This window comes from Puma concolor, chromosome D3 (assembly GCF_028749965.1).
Source record: "Puma concolor isolate L17-30 chromosome D3, mPumCon1.1.hap2, whole genome shotgun sequence".
In the NCBI taxonomy this organism is placed as follows: domain Eukaryota; kingdom Metazoa; phylum Chordata; class Mammalia; order Carnivora; family Felidae; genus Puma; species Puma concolor.
Window position 1 is genome coordinate 79,871,760 of NC_141678.1, and position 18,754 is coordinate 79,890,513.

The 18,754-nt window shown below is 43.1% G+C and overlaps 1 protein-coding gene across 4 annotated transcripts in view; it reads left to right on the top strand.

The window, feature by feature from the left end:
* CDH20 (cadherin 20) overlaps positions 1-18,754 on the top strand; it is a 209,269-nt gene that overhangs the window by 152,539 nt on the left and 37,976 nt on the right. For 3 of the 4 annotated variants that reach the window (XM_086683133.1, XM_086683136.1, XM_086683134.1), the window contains exons 2-5: positions 5,738-6,137; positions 14,060-14,354; positions 14,871-14,990; positions 17,653-17,820. In XM_086683133.1, coding sequence (XP_086539259.1) covers positions 5,892-6,137; positions 14,060-14,354; positions 14,871-14,990; positions 17,653-17,820 — 829 coding nt within the window. In that variant the 5' untranslated portion in view covers positions 5,738-5,891. The remainder of the gene's footprint in view (positions 1-5,737; positions 6,138-14,059; positions 14,355-14,870; positions 14,991-17,652; positions 17,821-18,754) is intronic. The other variant, XM_086683135.1, reaches the window with a different exon arrangement.

Sequence of the window (18,754 nt, forward strand, 5' to 3'; positions counted from 1 at the left end):
TTATCTGCAACTTCTTTCAAAGAACTTTAGCCGAAGAATTACATTTCAAACACATGCTTTCTTTAAAATGAACAAGCACAAATTAAAGCAATTATAAAGGCCACATAAGGCTACAAATTAGTGAGCATGTGAGACAACTCTGAAAAATCAAAATTGATCATTCTTGTCTAACAGTAGTCAAAAAAATTGCCCGTGGACTGAACTGTACTTTCATTAGCTTGATTAAAAGTGAAAACTGGAGGAAGCGTAAAGTAGGTCAAAAACTTCCTGACTCCTTTAGGATTAAAACATGGACTAGATACTAAGTATGCGTGAAAGGAACTCGCAAGAATCCATTTGCCATTCTTGGAAGATACAGAAAGAAAAGACAGGGCAACCTCACGTGGAAAACTGATTCTAATGGGAACGAAAGCAAGGAGGAATTGGGCAGGAACTCTTGTGAAAGGACTTCTAAAGTGTATATGCCTTTTTTGTGACCCGAGCTAGGGAGTTTACAGCTAGGGGCATCAGCAGATACCTGGGATGCACACAGCGGGATTTATTATGGGCCTCATCAGGTTTTTCAAAGCCAGTTTCTAATTACATAATTCATGCTTTCTCCCATTTTTTTGTTCTACTCTTCTCACCCACACATGGACGGACACACACACACACACACACACACCCTCACACACACACCCTCATATAAAACCAGATACTGTTCCTAAACTCTTCGGTTCAGCTACCCTGTGCCTCCCCCTCAGCCACGTCAGCCCCATGCTTCCATTTTTGAACTTCTTAAAAGCACTCCCTCTCATAAACCAGTCTGGTTGTGGGGAAGAAAATGAGAGTAGAAAGAACCAGCGGTGAGAAAAGGAAGATGTCAGAGGCGATAACAGCTTGAGTGAACACTGTAAATGCTGAACCGTTAGGTTCAGGATTTCCAGTTTCTGAGGAACTTGGAGAAATGGGAATTCATCGAGATACACGTCAGCAAAGTTAGAACAAGCAAGAGTGACAACCACCTTCTCTAAGAAGTATCCATGGAAATTAAAGTATTCTTTGTTTTTCTACTTCTGGTCTATTAAAAAAAACAAAGGTCTACCAAAATTCCTCAATTCTAGACACACCATCAATCTATTAACAGCCTCTTGGAGCGGTAAAGGAAGGAAATATGACCACATTAAATGTACACACTGACACTAAGCCGTATCTGTTTCAGAAATGCTAACTTTGGGGATGGGGACAGTGTCACGAGGAAAGTCAGGCATGGAGTAGCAGAATAGAAGTGAGAACACAACCAAATCCAGGAAATCTAGTACCTGGACAACCTCTTCTGGCTCTGCTGAGGGTCGATCGCCTCCGGAGATGGGTAGCTTTGTGGAAGCTGGTATGCTGATGGCCACAAGAGAGGGATGAAGCTTCTATCGTTCATGACTGCCCAGGAAGAAACAAGATGGCACGTCTGTAGCAAATAAAAAAGACTTCTGGTCACAGAAGTGTCTCATCTTTCAGCACACAAAACCACAGTACACACCTTCTCCAAAACACGTCCCCAGTGGCAGACTTTGGTCTGTAGCGCACACACACACACACCCAGATTCAGGAATGCTACAAGTTCATTGACACAAGCAACGGAAGTAATTTCTTTACAGAATTCCACAATGGGAATCTTGCTGTTTGTGAACTGTACATATTCAAAGATATCATCATCATATGAATTTTTCACTCCAATTTATACTCACAACCACCTGCTCTGTTCTCTCTGGGTTCTATATCCTATTCTGAAGAATTGTGACTCCTATAAAGTACAGTATTTTTGCTCATATTTCTCAAGCGAGACACTTGATTGAGGCAGGATGGCATTGTGACACTGAGATGCGTTTCGATTCAATGTCGATGCACATCATGGTACACTGTCACAGCTCACTGTAATATTTAGGATCTTCACAGGTTTCTCTTTTTTCTTTTTAAGTACATTTTTAAGGCTCTTTCCTTAAAAGCGATAGCTTAAGAAGTTTAGTTCCCCAAAACCACAATAGCATCATCTATGTTTACCTCTTAAAGGCATGAGGCTATGTTAGAAAATTAAAACACCTTCCCTTTATAGAAAGAGTCTGTGGCAGAGGCAAGTGACTTTCTGCTTCTACAGAGATGTCATTTGAGCTTTACTGAGTAGTACTTCCATTAACCATGAAAGGCTCAGGAAAACTGGAATAATGAAGAAAGAAATCAGAGGGAGACCATAAAAGCCCAGTTCGCTTCAAGGAGAAAGCAGTAACCATCCCTTCCCCCTCCATCTTAAATATCACAACGAATTTAAGTAATGAAATAAACAATTCACCAAGAGCACACTTTATCTACAACTTTAATTTCTTCCTACTGTGTTCATTACCAAGCTGTTTGCTTTCTTCAGGCAGGATGGGGGAAAAACTTTTAAAAGACTCATTTAACACAGAAGTCAATTTCCACTAATGTATTCTCGGTGTGGCATATGTGGTCTTCCAAAGCAAATCCATACATACAAATATACATATATTAGTCTCTTCCTTTATACGAACAACAGAAATCAGCCCACCTTCAAACATGTCATTGGTATTATTATCCCGTAGGAAAAACATGAACAGGAGAACCGTATTTTTTATAAAAAGTGAAAATGGGTTAGTATTTCTGATAGAACCGATTTCCCTTCACGTGTACAAACAGCCCTAATTATGAAAAGATAATGGAACTTTTGTATAACCCAGACTGTACTTTCTGAAAAGTTAGGCAGGGAGTATTTTTCATGTATTCTGCCCCCGAGGAAGCAGGAATAAAGTGCTTTCCATCAACTGCAGCTATCGAGTTGTTTAACACAAAAGAGTTTACAGGCACAGCGGGCTTTGATATTTCATGTCTGTGACAGGGAGCGTGAGAGGGGCACCTGGACCACCGTAGCTTTCACAGGACCACCGAGGGGCTCCACAGGTCCTCAACATCCACCCTCGGCCGTGTTCGGCAAAAGGGAAGAACGTGAGGCCTTTGCACTCGTGTGTAGGAGGCCAAAGTGGGCAGGAGAGACAGATGAAAGCTGAGGCAGCTGAACCGCCTACAAAATATTCATCACAAAGATTCGAAAGAACACCTTTTTTTTTTTTTCTCCTTGAGCTCTTCAGAGCACACGGAGGGAAAGACAGGGGGGGGTTAACTGGCAAGAATGTATGCATGCGTAGTCTATAAGAGATGAGAAAATATAAGGGATAGTATTTAAAATCCCTCAAAATTTCCTCAAATCTCATTCTGTCCAGAAAATTCAGCCAGTCCAAGCAGGCAAGGGGGCATCTACAAACCCCACACACAAACGTGTATGCACTTGGGCACTTAGAATTCAAAAGCAAGATGTTAAAACTAGCCAGAGAAAATACAAAATCATCAAAAATAATGCTTAGGCAAAATGTATACATGTGAAACACAGATATTAAAGGAAATAAATAAAGTGTGTGTGTGTATGTGTGTGTATATGTGTGTGTGTGTGCGTGTGTGTGTGTACTGAGTTTAGTCTAACTTTGATAAATGCAATCCCAGAAAAGAATTTTTCTCTGTTCTACAGAATTTTCAAATAGCTAGCTGGTCCTTCATTAAGCTCCCTTATATGGAAAAAAAATAATGTTGTTTATTAGAGAATTAGGCTGGGTCAGAATCTACTACCCCATAGTACTTATCCCAGATACAGAAATCTGAAATAATATATATACATTAAGTCCTTTCAAAATTATGGTCCAAAAAGTGCCCATGAAATATGGTTCAGGCTCAGTTTCATCGTTTTTACACACATGGTCGTTCAAATGTCAGCTGGCTCCCCAGCCATTTACAGAGTACGTTCACCTACATTCTCTCAGCTGACAGATCCTCAGGGTAGTCCTGTGGAGTAGGTACAATTATGCCTCCCTACTTAATAGGAGGAACGGAGGTTTACAGAGTGAATAAGTCAGAGGTAATGAAAATACCACCAGGGGCTGAAGTATCGGACGCTTAATCTAATGCTCTCTGGGGAAGTTACACATGGGTTTGTGCTTCACAACACATGGAATAATCCCCTTGTGATGACGCATCACAGTATTCTGGCGATAGCTTTTTGGGGTCATGCCCTTCAGTCCATCTTTTCAGTCCCTAAAACAGCATAGCTGTTTCTCACCAATCTTTGTTCATTAACCCATCTCCTCGGGTTAAGACTCCTTCTTCCAGAACAAGACTCCTTCTTCCCTGGAACTGGGTTTCTGCCTATCTGTCCAAAGAGGAAACCGCTAATACTTGGTGAGCAACCTTCTAACACACCATTGTTCTTTATTAACAAACACGTCGCCTTAAATAAGGTACACCTAGCTTGCTTTTTTTTACTTAGCAGTCAATCTGCCTTTCAAGCTAGAACTTGAGGCATAGCCTCCCATTCTATTACAGAAATTCCCTGGTCTCCCCTAGCTTGTCCTCTTTATCGGTTCTCTCTGAAGTGATTTCTTACACAGAAATGAAATGGCATATTGTGTGAAATGATCATAAGATATCTTTTTAATTCTTTTGTTCATTTCAACAGTGAGTATTTGAGAGGTCACTAAAATGAGTTCTGATGACAGGCAGAAGGTGGTAATTGAGATGGCATCAATGCGTTCATTTTAAACCACTTGCAGAAACGGAGCATTGTTTAGCTACATGGGTCGGAAATCCCCAAATACACACATTTGTTCTGAGATGATGACAGCAGTTCTCCACATCAACAGTGAAAATATTAAGCCCTCAGAAGTTACTTTGGTTGTGCTGACAGAGTGGTGGAAGGGCTATGCCATTTCATGACACCCAGCCAAAGTCAAGGAAGAAAAGGTTGATGAGGTCATAGCCCAGGAGTGAGGTCACCAGCTAATCTGACTTCATAGCAACAGAAGAAGTTTGACTGATGAAAAGGTGTCCCCAGGGCAGAAGTCAACATCCCTTTGTCTAAATGACTCTTTCAGATCAGGAAAAAAATGTGTTGGCTAGCCTCTCTTCACATGCCCACAGACGCATGTGACTAATGGCACTTTTAAAGTCTGGTGTGAGTGATATAATGATTAACTGGCCGTTCAAATCCTAGAAAGGTCACATTAGCAGCCCCTCTCAGTGCTTCAGAGCCAAAGCAGTAGAGTGTGAAACTCAGATTCCACCAGGAGGTCAGAGAATGATTAGAGTCAGAAAGGGATCTGTAGCTGCCTGTAAATGAAGTCCAAGATTCCTAATATTATCGATAACATGGGGTAGACACAAGATAATTGTGGGTGGCAAAAAAAGATAGTTAGATTTGCTTTTGGTTTTTTAATGAGCCAAGAAAAGCAGTTGGGCTAATGAAAATATTAGTTATTAGCTGTAAATTTTGGAAGCGAATGCTATTTTTAAGAGTTTAGGAGGCTGCCTAATCATAAATATTTCAAAGAGCGCACTATTAATTCAAGCCAATCAATAATACAGCATAACCCTCCAACTATGATATCAATGAGAAGAAATTTATTCACCAGTTTTATTCCCGCTGAAATCCATATCCAAAGGCTTGCGATTGATTATAGCTAGATAGGTTGTCTTCTTTTTATTAAAATATTATTTGTTACTCAAACATTTCTAAAGCAATAACATGTTATGACTCTTTAATTCATGGAGTAGAGAACGGAATATTTACTGACATTTCTTGAAAACTTGCTATAAGCCCACAGGAAAGAACTGACATCATCACAGTGTGTTCTCCTTCACTTGACAGGAAGTCAACTTCAAGCAGATTGACTTGAATCGGGATCTCATTTGAGAAGCCTAAGTGTCCGGTAAACTGTAGTAGTTATTTTTTATTTGGAAAACCCTCAAGTTCCAGTGGCTTTATCATCCTGTACTTTACTTTCTGAAAACCTGGCAATCCCATGTGGACTTCTGGTAGAATGAGCAATGCAAAGAGCTGGCTGGGACTTGGCATGTCCTTGTACTTCTGGGGACTGATGGACCTTACGACCACCGTTCTCTCCGGCACGCCAACACCACCATGCAAATTAGAAGCGCTCCTGTCAGATAAGCCACAGTCACACTCGCGGACAAAGAGGAGCTGGGTTTGGAATCAGTTTTTTGTTCTGGAAGAGTACACTGGAACTGACCCTTTGTATGTCGGCAAGGTAAGAATGGCCACACAGACACATTATCAGGGTTCTGAATATTGAAAGAGAGTATGAATATGAACTGAATATGAAAAGGTCACCGAGCCCATGTTTGGGTCCTGAGAACAATTTTATCTAGCGGTATGTTACTTGACAGCTAGTTGAAATCTAATTTTTGCTTTGTCAGATACCAGTCAGGAAAGGAAAGATTTCTCGCCTTGTTCATATGTCTGTTCTAAGTGGGAAAAAACAAAGAATTGGATTTTGGAGGAAAAGCCTGGGACCCTGCGAGAAACTTTCGAGTCCCAAAAGAGGCAGCAGCAGCCTGGAGAATAACAGGATGGGGAAGAAACTGGGAAATGCAAAGGGAGGAGTGGAGGGAGGGTTTTTTTTTTTACTTTGCTTTGTTTTGTTTTTTTTTTTTGTTTTTTTTTTTTTTTTCAAAGCATTTCCACAGGTATTGCCTGGGGCTAAATTTAATGGAAAAAAAAAAAAGAATAAAACATTCTTCATTTCAGAAGATCCTAGCATGCACTTTAGAATAGTTGGAGACAATCAATGAATATATTTATAAACTTTACACTCGAATTCCCTTGATTTATCTATCATCATTTCATTTTTAATCCAGGCTTTCTCCTGTGTTTACTTTATTTGGATGCTAATCAGAGACCATTTTGTGAAAGCAACCAAGTGAGAGAAAAGGGGAAACAAGGACCTAATTAGAAAATAAATAATTCATTCAAATGATAACTTAAACACTTGTTTAGCACCGAGGCTAAGAATGTGGGTGGGCTTCAGAGTCAAACACATGTGGGTTCAAAACCCAGCTTTACCAACTGCTTCCGGAGTGACTCTGGACAGGGCACAAAGCCCCATTAGCCTCTGTTTCCTCAAACATCAAATGGGGATAATAAAAGAACTACTACTTCCCAAGAGTTGTCTCTTTCCTCAACTCCCACCCACTTGTGGATTCAGATCTGACTTCTGTCTGCTGCATTACAGTTGTGTCTTCAGTGCCCCCAAGGACCTCCCTACTACCAAATCCTGTGGTTTCATATCATGGAACTGCCCGACACAGCCTCAGACGCTGCCCACTAGTCCTTCCTTCTTGACTCACTTTTCTCTCTCTGCCTCATGATCGTCACAATCCCATTTTCCTTCCTTCCTCCTCGGCCTCTTTGCTGGTCTTCTCCCTTCATCTGACACCCTCCATTAGTGGTCCATCTCGTCAGCTTTGCCTGGGCTCTCTTCTCTACCCACATTCATGCTCTGGATGGATCTGCCACGCCCTATGATTTTCAACACCACCTCTAAACCAACGAATCCAAAACCTCTATCTCTGGCTCAGACCGCTCGTCTGGGCTTCAGACTCATAAACCCCACTGCACACGTGATAGCTCTCCATTTATGGCTCAAAGCCCTCCCAAACGTGGCATATCCGCTAAGGAATTCTTGGTTTTCTTCCCAAATCGAGTCTGCCCACCCCTGGCATCTTCCCTATGTTCGCACTGCCATCACTCAGTTTGTAAAACCTTTCTCTTGCCCCCCGCATGCTCTCCACCGGCAAACTGTCGGTCCCTTGCCAAAACATATCCCCAAATCCTTCATTCCTCCTCCCTCCACTTCCCCTGTCGCCTCTCACCTTTGCAAACGCCTAGACTCCCAACCAGTTTCCGCACCTCCACCCACACTTTCTTCCAATCCAATCTCCACACGTGAGAGTCAGACCATGTCCCTCTTCTTCCATCCTTCAATGTCCTCCCATTGTACTCTGAATCATCCAGACTCCTCCCCATGGCTGCCATGGCTATTCCTCTCTGACCCAGCCTGCCTCCTGGCCTCCTGCCACACTGCAGGCCACTCTTTCTTTCCCTTGGTCTCATGTTCCAGAGACATAGCTTCCTGGTACTTCCTACAACTTGCCAAGCTTTGCCTTATCGTTCCATAATAAAAATTCTTCCTCTGGCTTCTTTGGTGGTTGGCTTCTCCTCGCTCTTCAGGGCTCATTTTGAATCTAGGTCTTTCTTGACCGTTCTCTAAGGTAGGCCCCTTGGTCAGGCTCTCTCACTACCATTATTTTTTTCAGACCTCTAATCACAACCCACAATATCTCATTCATGTGTTTATTGACAGGAGCATTGTCTGAAACCTTTGGACTAGACTCTAATAAGGGCAAGGACATTGCTCCCATTTTATCCCCAAGGCCTAACACAGCACCTGTCACATAGAAGGTACTCAAAAAGACATTTAATAAGTGAATACCTCATGGCACAGTAAGGGTTAAACAAGCTAATACATGTAAAGTGCTTAGCACAGTACTTGGTCCAGAGTAAGATCTTCACAACCATGACTCTATAGCAGTAGTGGTAAGGATAGTGGTGGTAACAGCGGTAGGCAGGGATTTCGTCACAGGAACTCAGTAGCTCAGGAGGCGTACACCTAGTACAGCTGCAAATCTCTTAGCCTCAAAATCTGTGGCTTTGACTTTCTTTCTCTCCATCCCTCATGCACAACCAGTCACCACATCCTGTCAGCATCTCCTTGCCAGTTTCTCTGAGTCACCTCATCCTCTCCAGGCTCTGTCATTACTGTGGTCCCTCTGCTCCTCATGATTAGATTAACTAAGCAGCCACTGCCCATCTCCCTGTAGAGAGGATCTTCCCATTCCTCCCCCCAGGACTCAGGACATTCATCTCCTTGAAGCACCCTTTCCATCATGTCACTCCTCTGATTAAGAAAGCATTGTGGCTCCAGTGCTTATCAGAGCTCTTAGCATATAGTTCAAGGGCTTGCAGAAAATGAGTCCTTCTCCCTTACCCGGCCCTCCCCCATGATTTCTCAAATCTAGTCCCGATCCCAGTCACGCCGGTCTCCTTACTGACCCTGACACACACACCTAGGGCATCTGTCCCTACCTCAGACGTGTACTCAGGCTACTTCCCTGCCCAGGACACACAATCACCAGCTCTCTGCTGAATCACGTTCAGATTTCTCAGAGCCCTAGCTTAAAAGCCACTGCCATCATGAACACATCTTCTATCTATTCAGAATTCCAAAGGCTTCTAGCTACTCATTATTCGTAAAATATTTCTTCCAACTAGACATACACGGCTACTGCTAAAGTAAGTTTCGGAAAATACATTTGTATTCAGTAGTTGCTTTGTGTGCATGTACAGTCTAGAGCCCCCTTCCCTTCTCCCGTGGGTGGAAACGGAGATGCCATCTGTAGCCTTCCCTACGCTTCTCCAACCCTGAGCACCCAGCACACAGCTGGACATATAAAACTACAGAAAGACGAGGGCACCTAACGTTTTACCGGGCTTCCACAGGACCACGTGCCAGGCACAGTCACACAGAGCAGGTCACTTAACCATCAGAACAATGCTGTGAGGCGAGTATGATTCACCACTTTCCGATATTCAGCCGACCGAACACGGCTCAGAGAGGTTATGCTTACTGCCCCCAGTTACAAAGAAGGTAACAGGAAATCTGACACTGAAGCCACGGGTTTTCCTTTTCACTGCCCTGAGATTTGGCCCTAAGAAATACACACAAGAGTCGATGGCGTTAGGGTGACACCAGGAATCCAAGCAAGCCTGACTGCTTCCTGCCGCTGGGAATGCTTGGCTGTGTAGCACCCTCGAGTACTCATGATTAGTGCCCACCCTTTCCTAACTACCCCAACCCAGGACACAGGACACCCTGCGTGCATCTCTTCAGCCACCTTGTTCAACCAACACTGCGCAGCCACTGAAGTGGGGTGTGACCTCCACATTTTATATTCACTTACCCAGGCACTTCCCTCCGCCCTCACTTTGTTATGAAAGAGAATTCATCCACTTTCACTCCCTCTCCCCCCAGGGGCATTCAGTTTGTCACCTTGAGCTCTGGAAGATGTCTGTTTAGAGAGCCTGCCTGAGTATTTGCCTATTTCAGAAGGAGTATGGCAACAATTACTGGCTGTAATTGGTATGGCCTTATAAAACCCACACTGGGCTTTCCAGGGACAAGGTAGTGTCAAGTTAAAGCTAGATTATATTGACATATGCAAAGACGGGGATGCAGAGAGCCTGTGCCTGGGCACGACGCTGCAGTTCCAAGGCATGCTGAGGTCCACAGCTCCACGGCAGCTGTCTGACCACAAAGTGGAAGCACTACTGCATTCCTGGAATTGTACGAGGCACTATGAAAGACGACCAAAAAAGAGTGAAAATCACCCTTGATTTTAAAATCCTAAATCAACCAAGATTTGTCACAATCTACATGGACTGCCCATCATTCACTACTCCTTTAGCTGAACTGAAGCATTACGAGGGTAAGTAGGATATCCACCTGTCTTATTCTGCCTGGATTTGGGGGAGAAGAATGTTCTCCCAAGATGTGCATGAGCATGTGCTGCCAACTCCATTCCAGAAGCTCCTTACCTTCTTCAGAAGAGCTGGCACTCAGACAGTGTTAGTTGAATTAGATACGGTGAAACGGAAAACACATTTTTAGTACACTGCCAATCTGCTGAGTGACTTCGGGAAAACCGTCAACGTCTCATGTTTGCCACGGTCGCAACCAAACGTGTCTTCTACGGCTGGTAAACCCTAATATTAAACGCGCACTACCAAGCTGCTCCGGAAGCTGGGGTCTCTCGGCTCTGTGTTCACCTTACCATACTCCACACGGTGATGTCAGGACGCAGACTTTTCCCGACCAGCTCCCCCTTGGGTTCTGACGGTACAATGTACTAGAGGGAGAACCAGAGGCAGGAAGAGGGAGAAGGGACTTGTTCCTGGAAGCCAGCAAATGGCTCCAGTTCCTGGATGCTTCCCCCACCCCCAGCACAGCACCAGCCTCGCCACACCCCCTCAACAATAGCAGCACGACTGGATGGCACACCCTTCTCAGAAATCAGAGTCTGAAGTCTGAGAGAAGTGCGTGATAGAGGCATGTCCACTGAGCTCCTGAAGCCCCAGCCCCAGGCGGCCGCGCTCCCTCCTTGGATGCCTCAGGCCCAGCCTCCTCCAAACATCTAGATTCCAGAAGCGCCAACTGCTGCCCTCTGTTCCCCCAGCCAGAGGGACGCTAGCTGTTTCCTGGAATTTCTCTCTCTCTCTCTCTCTCTCTCTCCAATACTTCCATGTTCCCTTTTTGCCTTTTCAATCCTCCATATTAAATTCACTCTGCGAACATAACTCGTTTAGGTTTTGTTCCCTGACTGGATCCTGAACTGATACAATGATATTCCTCAGAAAACAGTTCTGTGTAAGCAGATTCTGGTCCCTTTCATAGCTGGTCCCCATCTCTTCCTGTTCACGAGAGGCTCATCATGCCTCTTGTTCCTTCCTCCCTCCCTCTCACCTCTCCCTCTTGCACACGGGCTCACACACACACACAGAAGCTACCTGCAAGATGCTTGCTAGCTCTTCTGAGACAAAGGGAACAAGATCCCACAAAATGCTTTAAACCTAACCCTGTACGCTACATGCCCCATTCGATACACTTGTGCTGAGCATTTGCTGCATGTGAGAACCCACACTGCGATGAAAGCCACATGGTTCCCGCCTTCAAGGAACCTACCATACAGAGTTCCTCAAATTCTTCTCCCAGCACTGACAAAAACAGAGAACAGATCTGAGGTTCAGCCCAGATTATACTGACCTCAGCCAGCCGGATGGCTCCTAAGGAACTAGAACCCCCTGCAGCAGCAATGATGTTAGTCTTCTGTTATTTATTAAGCTCTCCCCACAGGCAGAACACTTATGTTTGGCCTATAATGATAGAGAGCATGCTTAGTTTTTTTTTAAGGACCATAAGATAAAACTTTTTAGATAATACGCAGAACACCTCAAAACAGTCCTGTGTACTTCATGTCAGATATTCTTTTCTTTTCCCCCTAAATAATCTGCCATGCCCTAAATGAACCTATCTCATTCTAAGTAAATGTTCTATGTCACATGCCTTAAGATTACATGTCTTAAAACATATATACTCAGCAACTTTTTTTAAGTTAAAAAACATCCTGAGGTCCTTGTCCTCCTTCGCCCAATTCCATCCCTTTGCCTGGAAACATAGCTCCCGATGGAATGGATTTTCATTTCTTTGTGGCCAGGTCCCAACAAAACGGCTTTCTATTCTACACAATAAGAGCAGGCCACCTCTTTTTTTTTTTGTTTTTTAACTGCATTATTAGAAGATTCAGATTGCAAAAAATAATACTGTATACGGTATGAGGAAACGTGAGAATTGCATATTCTAAATCGAATTCTTGAAGTAGAAAAAAAATCCACAGCTATTTTTTCAGTCAATTTTATTCTCTTATTTCTCTTCTCTAGATAAGACACAGCTGAATTCCTCTAGGCGGCAAAACAGTTGCCTGCATGATTTGGCCGTGAGTCAATCTGAGATCACCTCAGAGCCAGCCACAACCTCCAAACCCACCCTTGTCTTAGGATGCCGTGAATACATTTTTCAGGTGTTCTCCTGGTATCTGTGCCACCTAATCCTCAGAGTAACACTGTCCCAGCAATGCTTCAGGCAGCCTTCTGCAGCTTTTACTGTTAGACTGTGCATAATAAAAAAGCCAACAGGTGGTTTCAGCCGTCTCTGCTAAACTCTTGAAGATTTGAAGGAAGCAGAGAAGATTTGGGGCTGTTAAGACCCTTTTCTCTATGCACATCACCATTACTATCATCATCATAATCGGCCCCATTTGTAGCGCTCCTATTATGGGAAAGACAGTGTGCCAGGTGCTTTACATCCATTAATTTCTAATGATCCCAACAACCCTTCAAAGTAAGTATTAATGATGTTCTCCACATTTATAATATCAGAAATTTGAGACTAACAAACATCCAGTACTTTGTCAAGGGCCCTCAATTTATAACCGCCTTCGTGTTTTAGACCCCATTTATCTGCCCCACTAGCTTAAGCGTAACACCGGGTTGCCTGATTTATAAACTAAATCTCTGAACTGTGCAAAGTGCTAAAACCCAGGCAACCACAGACCTAGTGGCAGCCTCCTTCAGAGAGAAACTCTTATTATATGATAACACAAAATTCCAGGATTCTTGCCATAGAACTATATCTGTAATTACAGATGCAGAAGAAACGTCTTTCTAGGCCTACTATGAATACAGGGCCCCGGACTCCTTTTGAGAGTGCATCAGTCATTACAGACAGAGTAATCCAGTAGAAAACACAGTTGGATGGGCAGATAAAAGCATGTCCCCATCCACATACAGATTTGAGTGGTTCAAGGACAAGCCCAGGAAACGGTCCCACCAAAGAGAGATACATTCATGCAAATAATAACCACCTCTGGTAAACCCATGTTGACACCTGAAACACAAGCACTCATAGTCCTAACGAATGCAATTACTGGATTAGGACCACAGCATCAGAGAGTTTCAAGAGTCCCTGGAAGTCACTTACAATTTCCAGTACAGTGGCCACAGCCTATTTTTAAATCCATTCATCAGTTTTTCAGGCAACTTGAATCATCAGCAGGTTTTTGAAACTCAAAAACTTAATTTATGTCAAAAACTTTACTTTTAAATATTAGGCTTGTTCATTTTTTTCTTAAGTGGAAAAGCTAGGTTCCTCCTTACGATACTTGCTTCTATTCTCATGCTGGGCGCCTATACTTCCAGAATTCCTGTTTTCTAGACTTCTCAGGGAAAAGAACCTAAAGATATAGTGGTAAGTCTAGGATACTGAATGTGATATGGAAAAACTTTACTTACTCATCAGTCTGTATTTGCTCCTTGATACAATCATGTTCAACGTATGGTAATTCTCTGTAGATCAACATTTTAAACACTTGAGTGAAAAAAAAAATTACTACTGTTTGAAAAGAGGTCATAAGTTTGGACCAAACTGACAATCCATTTATTTCCAACACCTGTTCATATCCATAATGAGATTTCAAGTTTCTCTGTTTGTTTCCCCAGCTCCATTCAGACATGGACAGAGGGGATGGATCCATCAAATACATCCTCTCAGGAGAAGGTGCAGGCATCGTGTTTACCATCGACGATACCACTGGAGACATCCACGCCATTCAGAGGCTTGATCGAGAGGAAAGGGCCCAGTACACTTTAAGGGCTCAAGCCCTGGACAGGAGAACAGGCAGGCCTATGGAGCCGGAGTCTGAGTTCATCATCAAAATCCAAGACATCAATGACAATGAGCCCAAGTTCCTGGATGGACCTTATGTCGCCACTGTGCCAGAAATGTCACCAGTGGGTAAGGTGGAGAGTCACTGATTCTCACAAAAAGCAGTTCTACAGAAGATCGCCCTCTTTATACCCAGAAAGAGAGAATGTGCACAACAGCTCACAAAGTATAAAACTGGACCAAAAATGATAACCAAGTCCTTAGGCAGGAAACTACACAGACACTGAAATCAGTCATATTAAAAAATAATAGTAATAATAAGCCTAGCATGGTTATTTGGTTCTGATTCTTAAAAGACAGATGATAGACGGATACATGTTTGGTTCATGAGGAAGAAGCATTTTGGTATTATCAAAAGAGCAATGAAGAACCCAAAGGCTGTGTTCCTCTTGCTGGTTACTAAGAATTTAAAACACAAATAACTCTTGTCCCACTAGAGAGGCACCAGATAGGAGTTATGGAAACCTGACCTCAAAAGGGATGCTCCCAAGGAAACAAACGTAACAATTCCAAATGCCCGTTCCAGACTGCATCCGGCCTTTAGCAATTCAACTTGAACAGGTTTCCATCATCTCTCTTCCTCAGGGACCTCTGTCATCCAGGTGACAGCCACAGATGCTGATGATCCAACCTACGGCAACAGTGCCCGGGTAGTATACAGCATTCTCCAGGGCCAGCCATATTTTTCTGTGGACTCCAAAACAGGTATCTGATGCAAGTTGTGGGAGGTGGTTGCTTTATTCCCTATTAATTTATAACTGCTGCTTACGGCAAACTCAACTCTCCTTTTCAAGGACTCTCTAGGGACCGTATAAAACAAAGGAGATTGTTTACAAGCTTTAGGATTAAGACAGGAAACCAGCACTGCCCCGGTGGGTAAGAGCAGGGCTACGTATAGACAGTGTACCAAATGTGACTGGAGAGGCCAGAAAGCCTGCCTACACAAAGGTATAGCCTCACTAGCCTTCAATAACTCCTACAGCTGAATTTATCCCCAGGGAATATCTTTTATCTCTCCAGAAAGACCTGAGAGGATTGACACATTAACCTGGGCTTGCTAGAGAACTAGGATCATTGATTTTGAAACTATGAAGAGCCTTAGGGGAATCATCCAGTCCATCACTGGTCACTTAACAGATAAGGAAATTGAGAACTGAGACCTAACAAAGTACTTCTATTTAGAGATATGTCCCCTGACATGTGGTTTGATGTTCTTCCCACTGAGCCACCCTGCACTAAGCAGAAAACACGGCCAGAATAAATGGATGCTGGGACGCACAGGTTTTGTTGAGGCGGGGGAAAGAGCACAGAGCATGAGATGTGGCCCCCCAAAAGGCAGGTACTGAGTGGGAAGCTCTAGCAGGGGGGACAGCATAAAGAACTGGATGGGTAAGGAGGAATGTGGCAGAAAAGACAGAAGTTTGGTTTTGTTTTTCTGTTTTGTTTCAGTTCTACCTGAGAGTTTTGACTACAGAATTTGTTTTATCATTATCTTGCACTTGTGCCAATCTTTCTTCCTTTTAAAACACTTTCACAGACATTACCATATTTGAGCCTCCCATTATTCTTGTGAACTCATGAAACACATGAGTGCGCCATTATTCCCATTTTACATACCAGAAAATTGAAGACCTAAGAGTAATTAACAAGGAACTTGAGTGAAGAAACTTACAGTCACAGAGGTAGAGTCAATGGTGAACACTCAAAGTCACCTCTCCATTTGAAAAAAAAAAAATACATTTCCATTAGCAACCTGATAGAATTTTTTTTTCCAGAAGTCCTAAGGGGAACCAGGCATTCAGAAAATTATATCATAAAAGTAGAAAGTGAAGGAGTATAAATTAGTAGGAGGAAAGAAAAAAGGTTGCAGTGAGGGACTTCTATAAAACAGTAACTTTAACAATTCTACAAATGGGGGGGGGGGGGGGGGTAGTGAGGAGATGCCCACAGGGAAGAAAAATACAGAAGAAGAGGGTAATGTGTCCTTTATATCCTAAGAGGAACCTTACATTATTTTGACAGCTCCCAGGGGGTATCTTTAGTGTTAAGGTCAAAAATACATGAAAAGATAGTTATTGCTGTACCCATTGGGCATTTTAAAAAAGGAAAATGCTGCATATTTCACTTAAGAATGTTGTTACTATAATGCAATATATACACTACAGGAGTAAACTGGTGACAGGTTTGTGGTTCCCAATGTCTTCTGTTTGCATGCAAAAGGTCTATTTAGCCCAGGGTCATGCTGTAAACTTGCAGTAAACAAGCCTTTAATCTTTGCCTAGAGTGCTAGAGAAGTCAACTTTTCTAAGTAGCAGGGCTAAAAGGGAGATAAAACATTACAGCACATCCTCCACAGGATCAAAACAACACATTTCACTGGATTTTGATTTAGACCCCTCTTCTTAAATGGCACTGTATCATCACAATGTGATGCTGCTCCTCACTGTCTGGGGAAGTTCGTCCCTTACGCATGTTAAAAATGAACAACCCAACAGAGCATCTTTCATGTCCCAGCTCACAGAAATCAGTGAAGCACAGAGGTAAGCAGAATGTAACAAAACCGAATGGATATATAAGAAAAGAAAGCGTATCAGAATTCCAAACCTGCTTACAGGTATAGGGGAGGCAGGGAAAAGCAGACTAGGAGTGAGCTGCCTAAAGAAAAGTCATTCACACTACAAAGGCTCTAGGGGCTGAAGAAAGAGCAAGCTGAAAGAGGGAAATCTAAAATCACAGATTTGCAGACATATGAGGCTTTGTTTTCCAGACGCAAAGCCCCAGTTTTCTCTGGTAAGACAGAGACCCCTGAAATCGGCCCGGACTGCAAGTCCCTAACTCTGTTGGAGAACACTGCTGCCACCTCCTGTTCTCTCCCGGTAATGCTGCCAAAGGAAATGGGCTCTGAGCTCTTCCTGAGGGAACAGGGCCTACTCACCAATTGTTTAATTAAGCACAGCATTTTTTTGAAGCTAGACTCCTGACCTCAAGTTTAATAAAACACAGATGACTTGCATCTCGACTCTAGATATTAACAATGCACAAGGGAGAAACCTAGAAGCCCATCTTAAACACTGCATTTGTGGTTTTATTTTTAAAAACAAAATCTTAGGGCAACTGGGTGGCTCAGTCGGTTAAGTATCTGACTCGGTTTCACCTCAGGTCATGATCTCACAGTTCGGTTCGTGGGACTGAGCCTGTTCCCGTTGACAGTGCAGAGCCTGCTTGGGATTCCCTCTCTCCCTCTCTCTCTCTGCCCCCGCCCCCACTCGTGTGTGCACGCGCACAAGAGCTCTCTCTCTCTCTCAAAAAATAAACAAAACTTTAAAAAAAAAATAAAAATGAAAACAAAATCTTTTCTGCCCTGCAGGTGTCATTAGGACAGCTCTCATGAACATGGACCGAGAAGCCAAAGAATACTATGAAGTGATTATCCAAGCCAAGGACATGGGAGGGCAGCTTGGAGGGTTAGCTGGGACCACAACGGTCAACATCACCCTCTCAGATGTCAATGATAACCCACCCCGCTTTCCCCAGAGTGAGTACCTAACCAATGAGAGTATAGATCTCAGGCCAGAGGGATGCACCTATTACAGAAATGAAAGAAAAAGGGCAGTCTGAGTTCCTCCTTAAGTTCAATTATCCATGGGTTCCCTTCATACATTTATTGTGCAATTCTCACATAAAAATTTCCCTTCTGGGTCCCAACATCCCATGGCACTATACCAATGTTTCTCACTTTTTTCATTATCACCTCTCTCTGGAGCTCTTCTAAACTTTTTTTTTTTCCTTGATCGTCATGCCCTGCACCCTGCCCCATAAAATTAAATAGTAAGGAATAAGATTTTGTTGGATAGGGGTGAACTTTAGAAAGCTACAAACCACTGTAGCATCTAACATTATTTTTTTCAGATCTCCCCCTTCCCCGAACCAATGTTTGTCCCCTAGGAGACAATACTGCCCTGTTGAGAATGCACACAGAGAAACTAAGCCAAAACTGTAGGTGAACACATAGCAGCCTAACTACTTAACCAGTCAACTCACAAGAGTACCAAGTACCTGCTTTGCAATGGCACCGGCCATGAGGGATACAAGATACCTGAGATCCAGTTGCTGCCCCCTTGAAGCTTAAAATTCAGCTGGGGAGTACATATTCTAAACTCATCGGAAGTTAACCAACAAGTAGATTTGCCATGCCAGTTGAGTAGTGCAGAATGAAACTTTCACAATGAACTAAGAAGCCTTCACAGAAGGATGATACCTCAACAGGGGACTGAAACATATAAAAGATTTAAATAGAAAGAAAGGAGGACATTCCAGAAGGGGGAAGCCATTCAGTCATTCAAAAAAATATTTGTTTTGGGCACCATCTAGGTATGGGACATAGAGCGGTTTACAAAACAAACAAAATCTCTGCTTTCCTACAGCTCATTCGAGTAGAATCAAAATGTAAGGGAAAATATATATACATA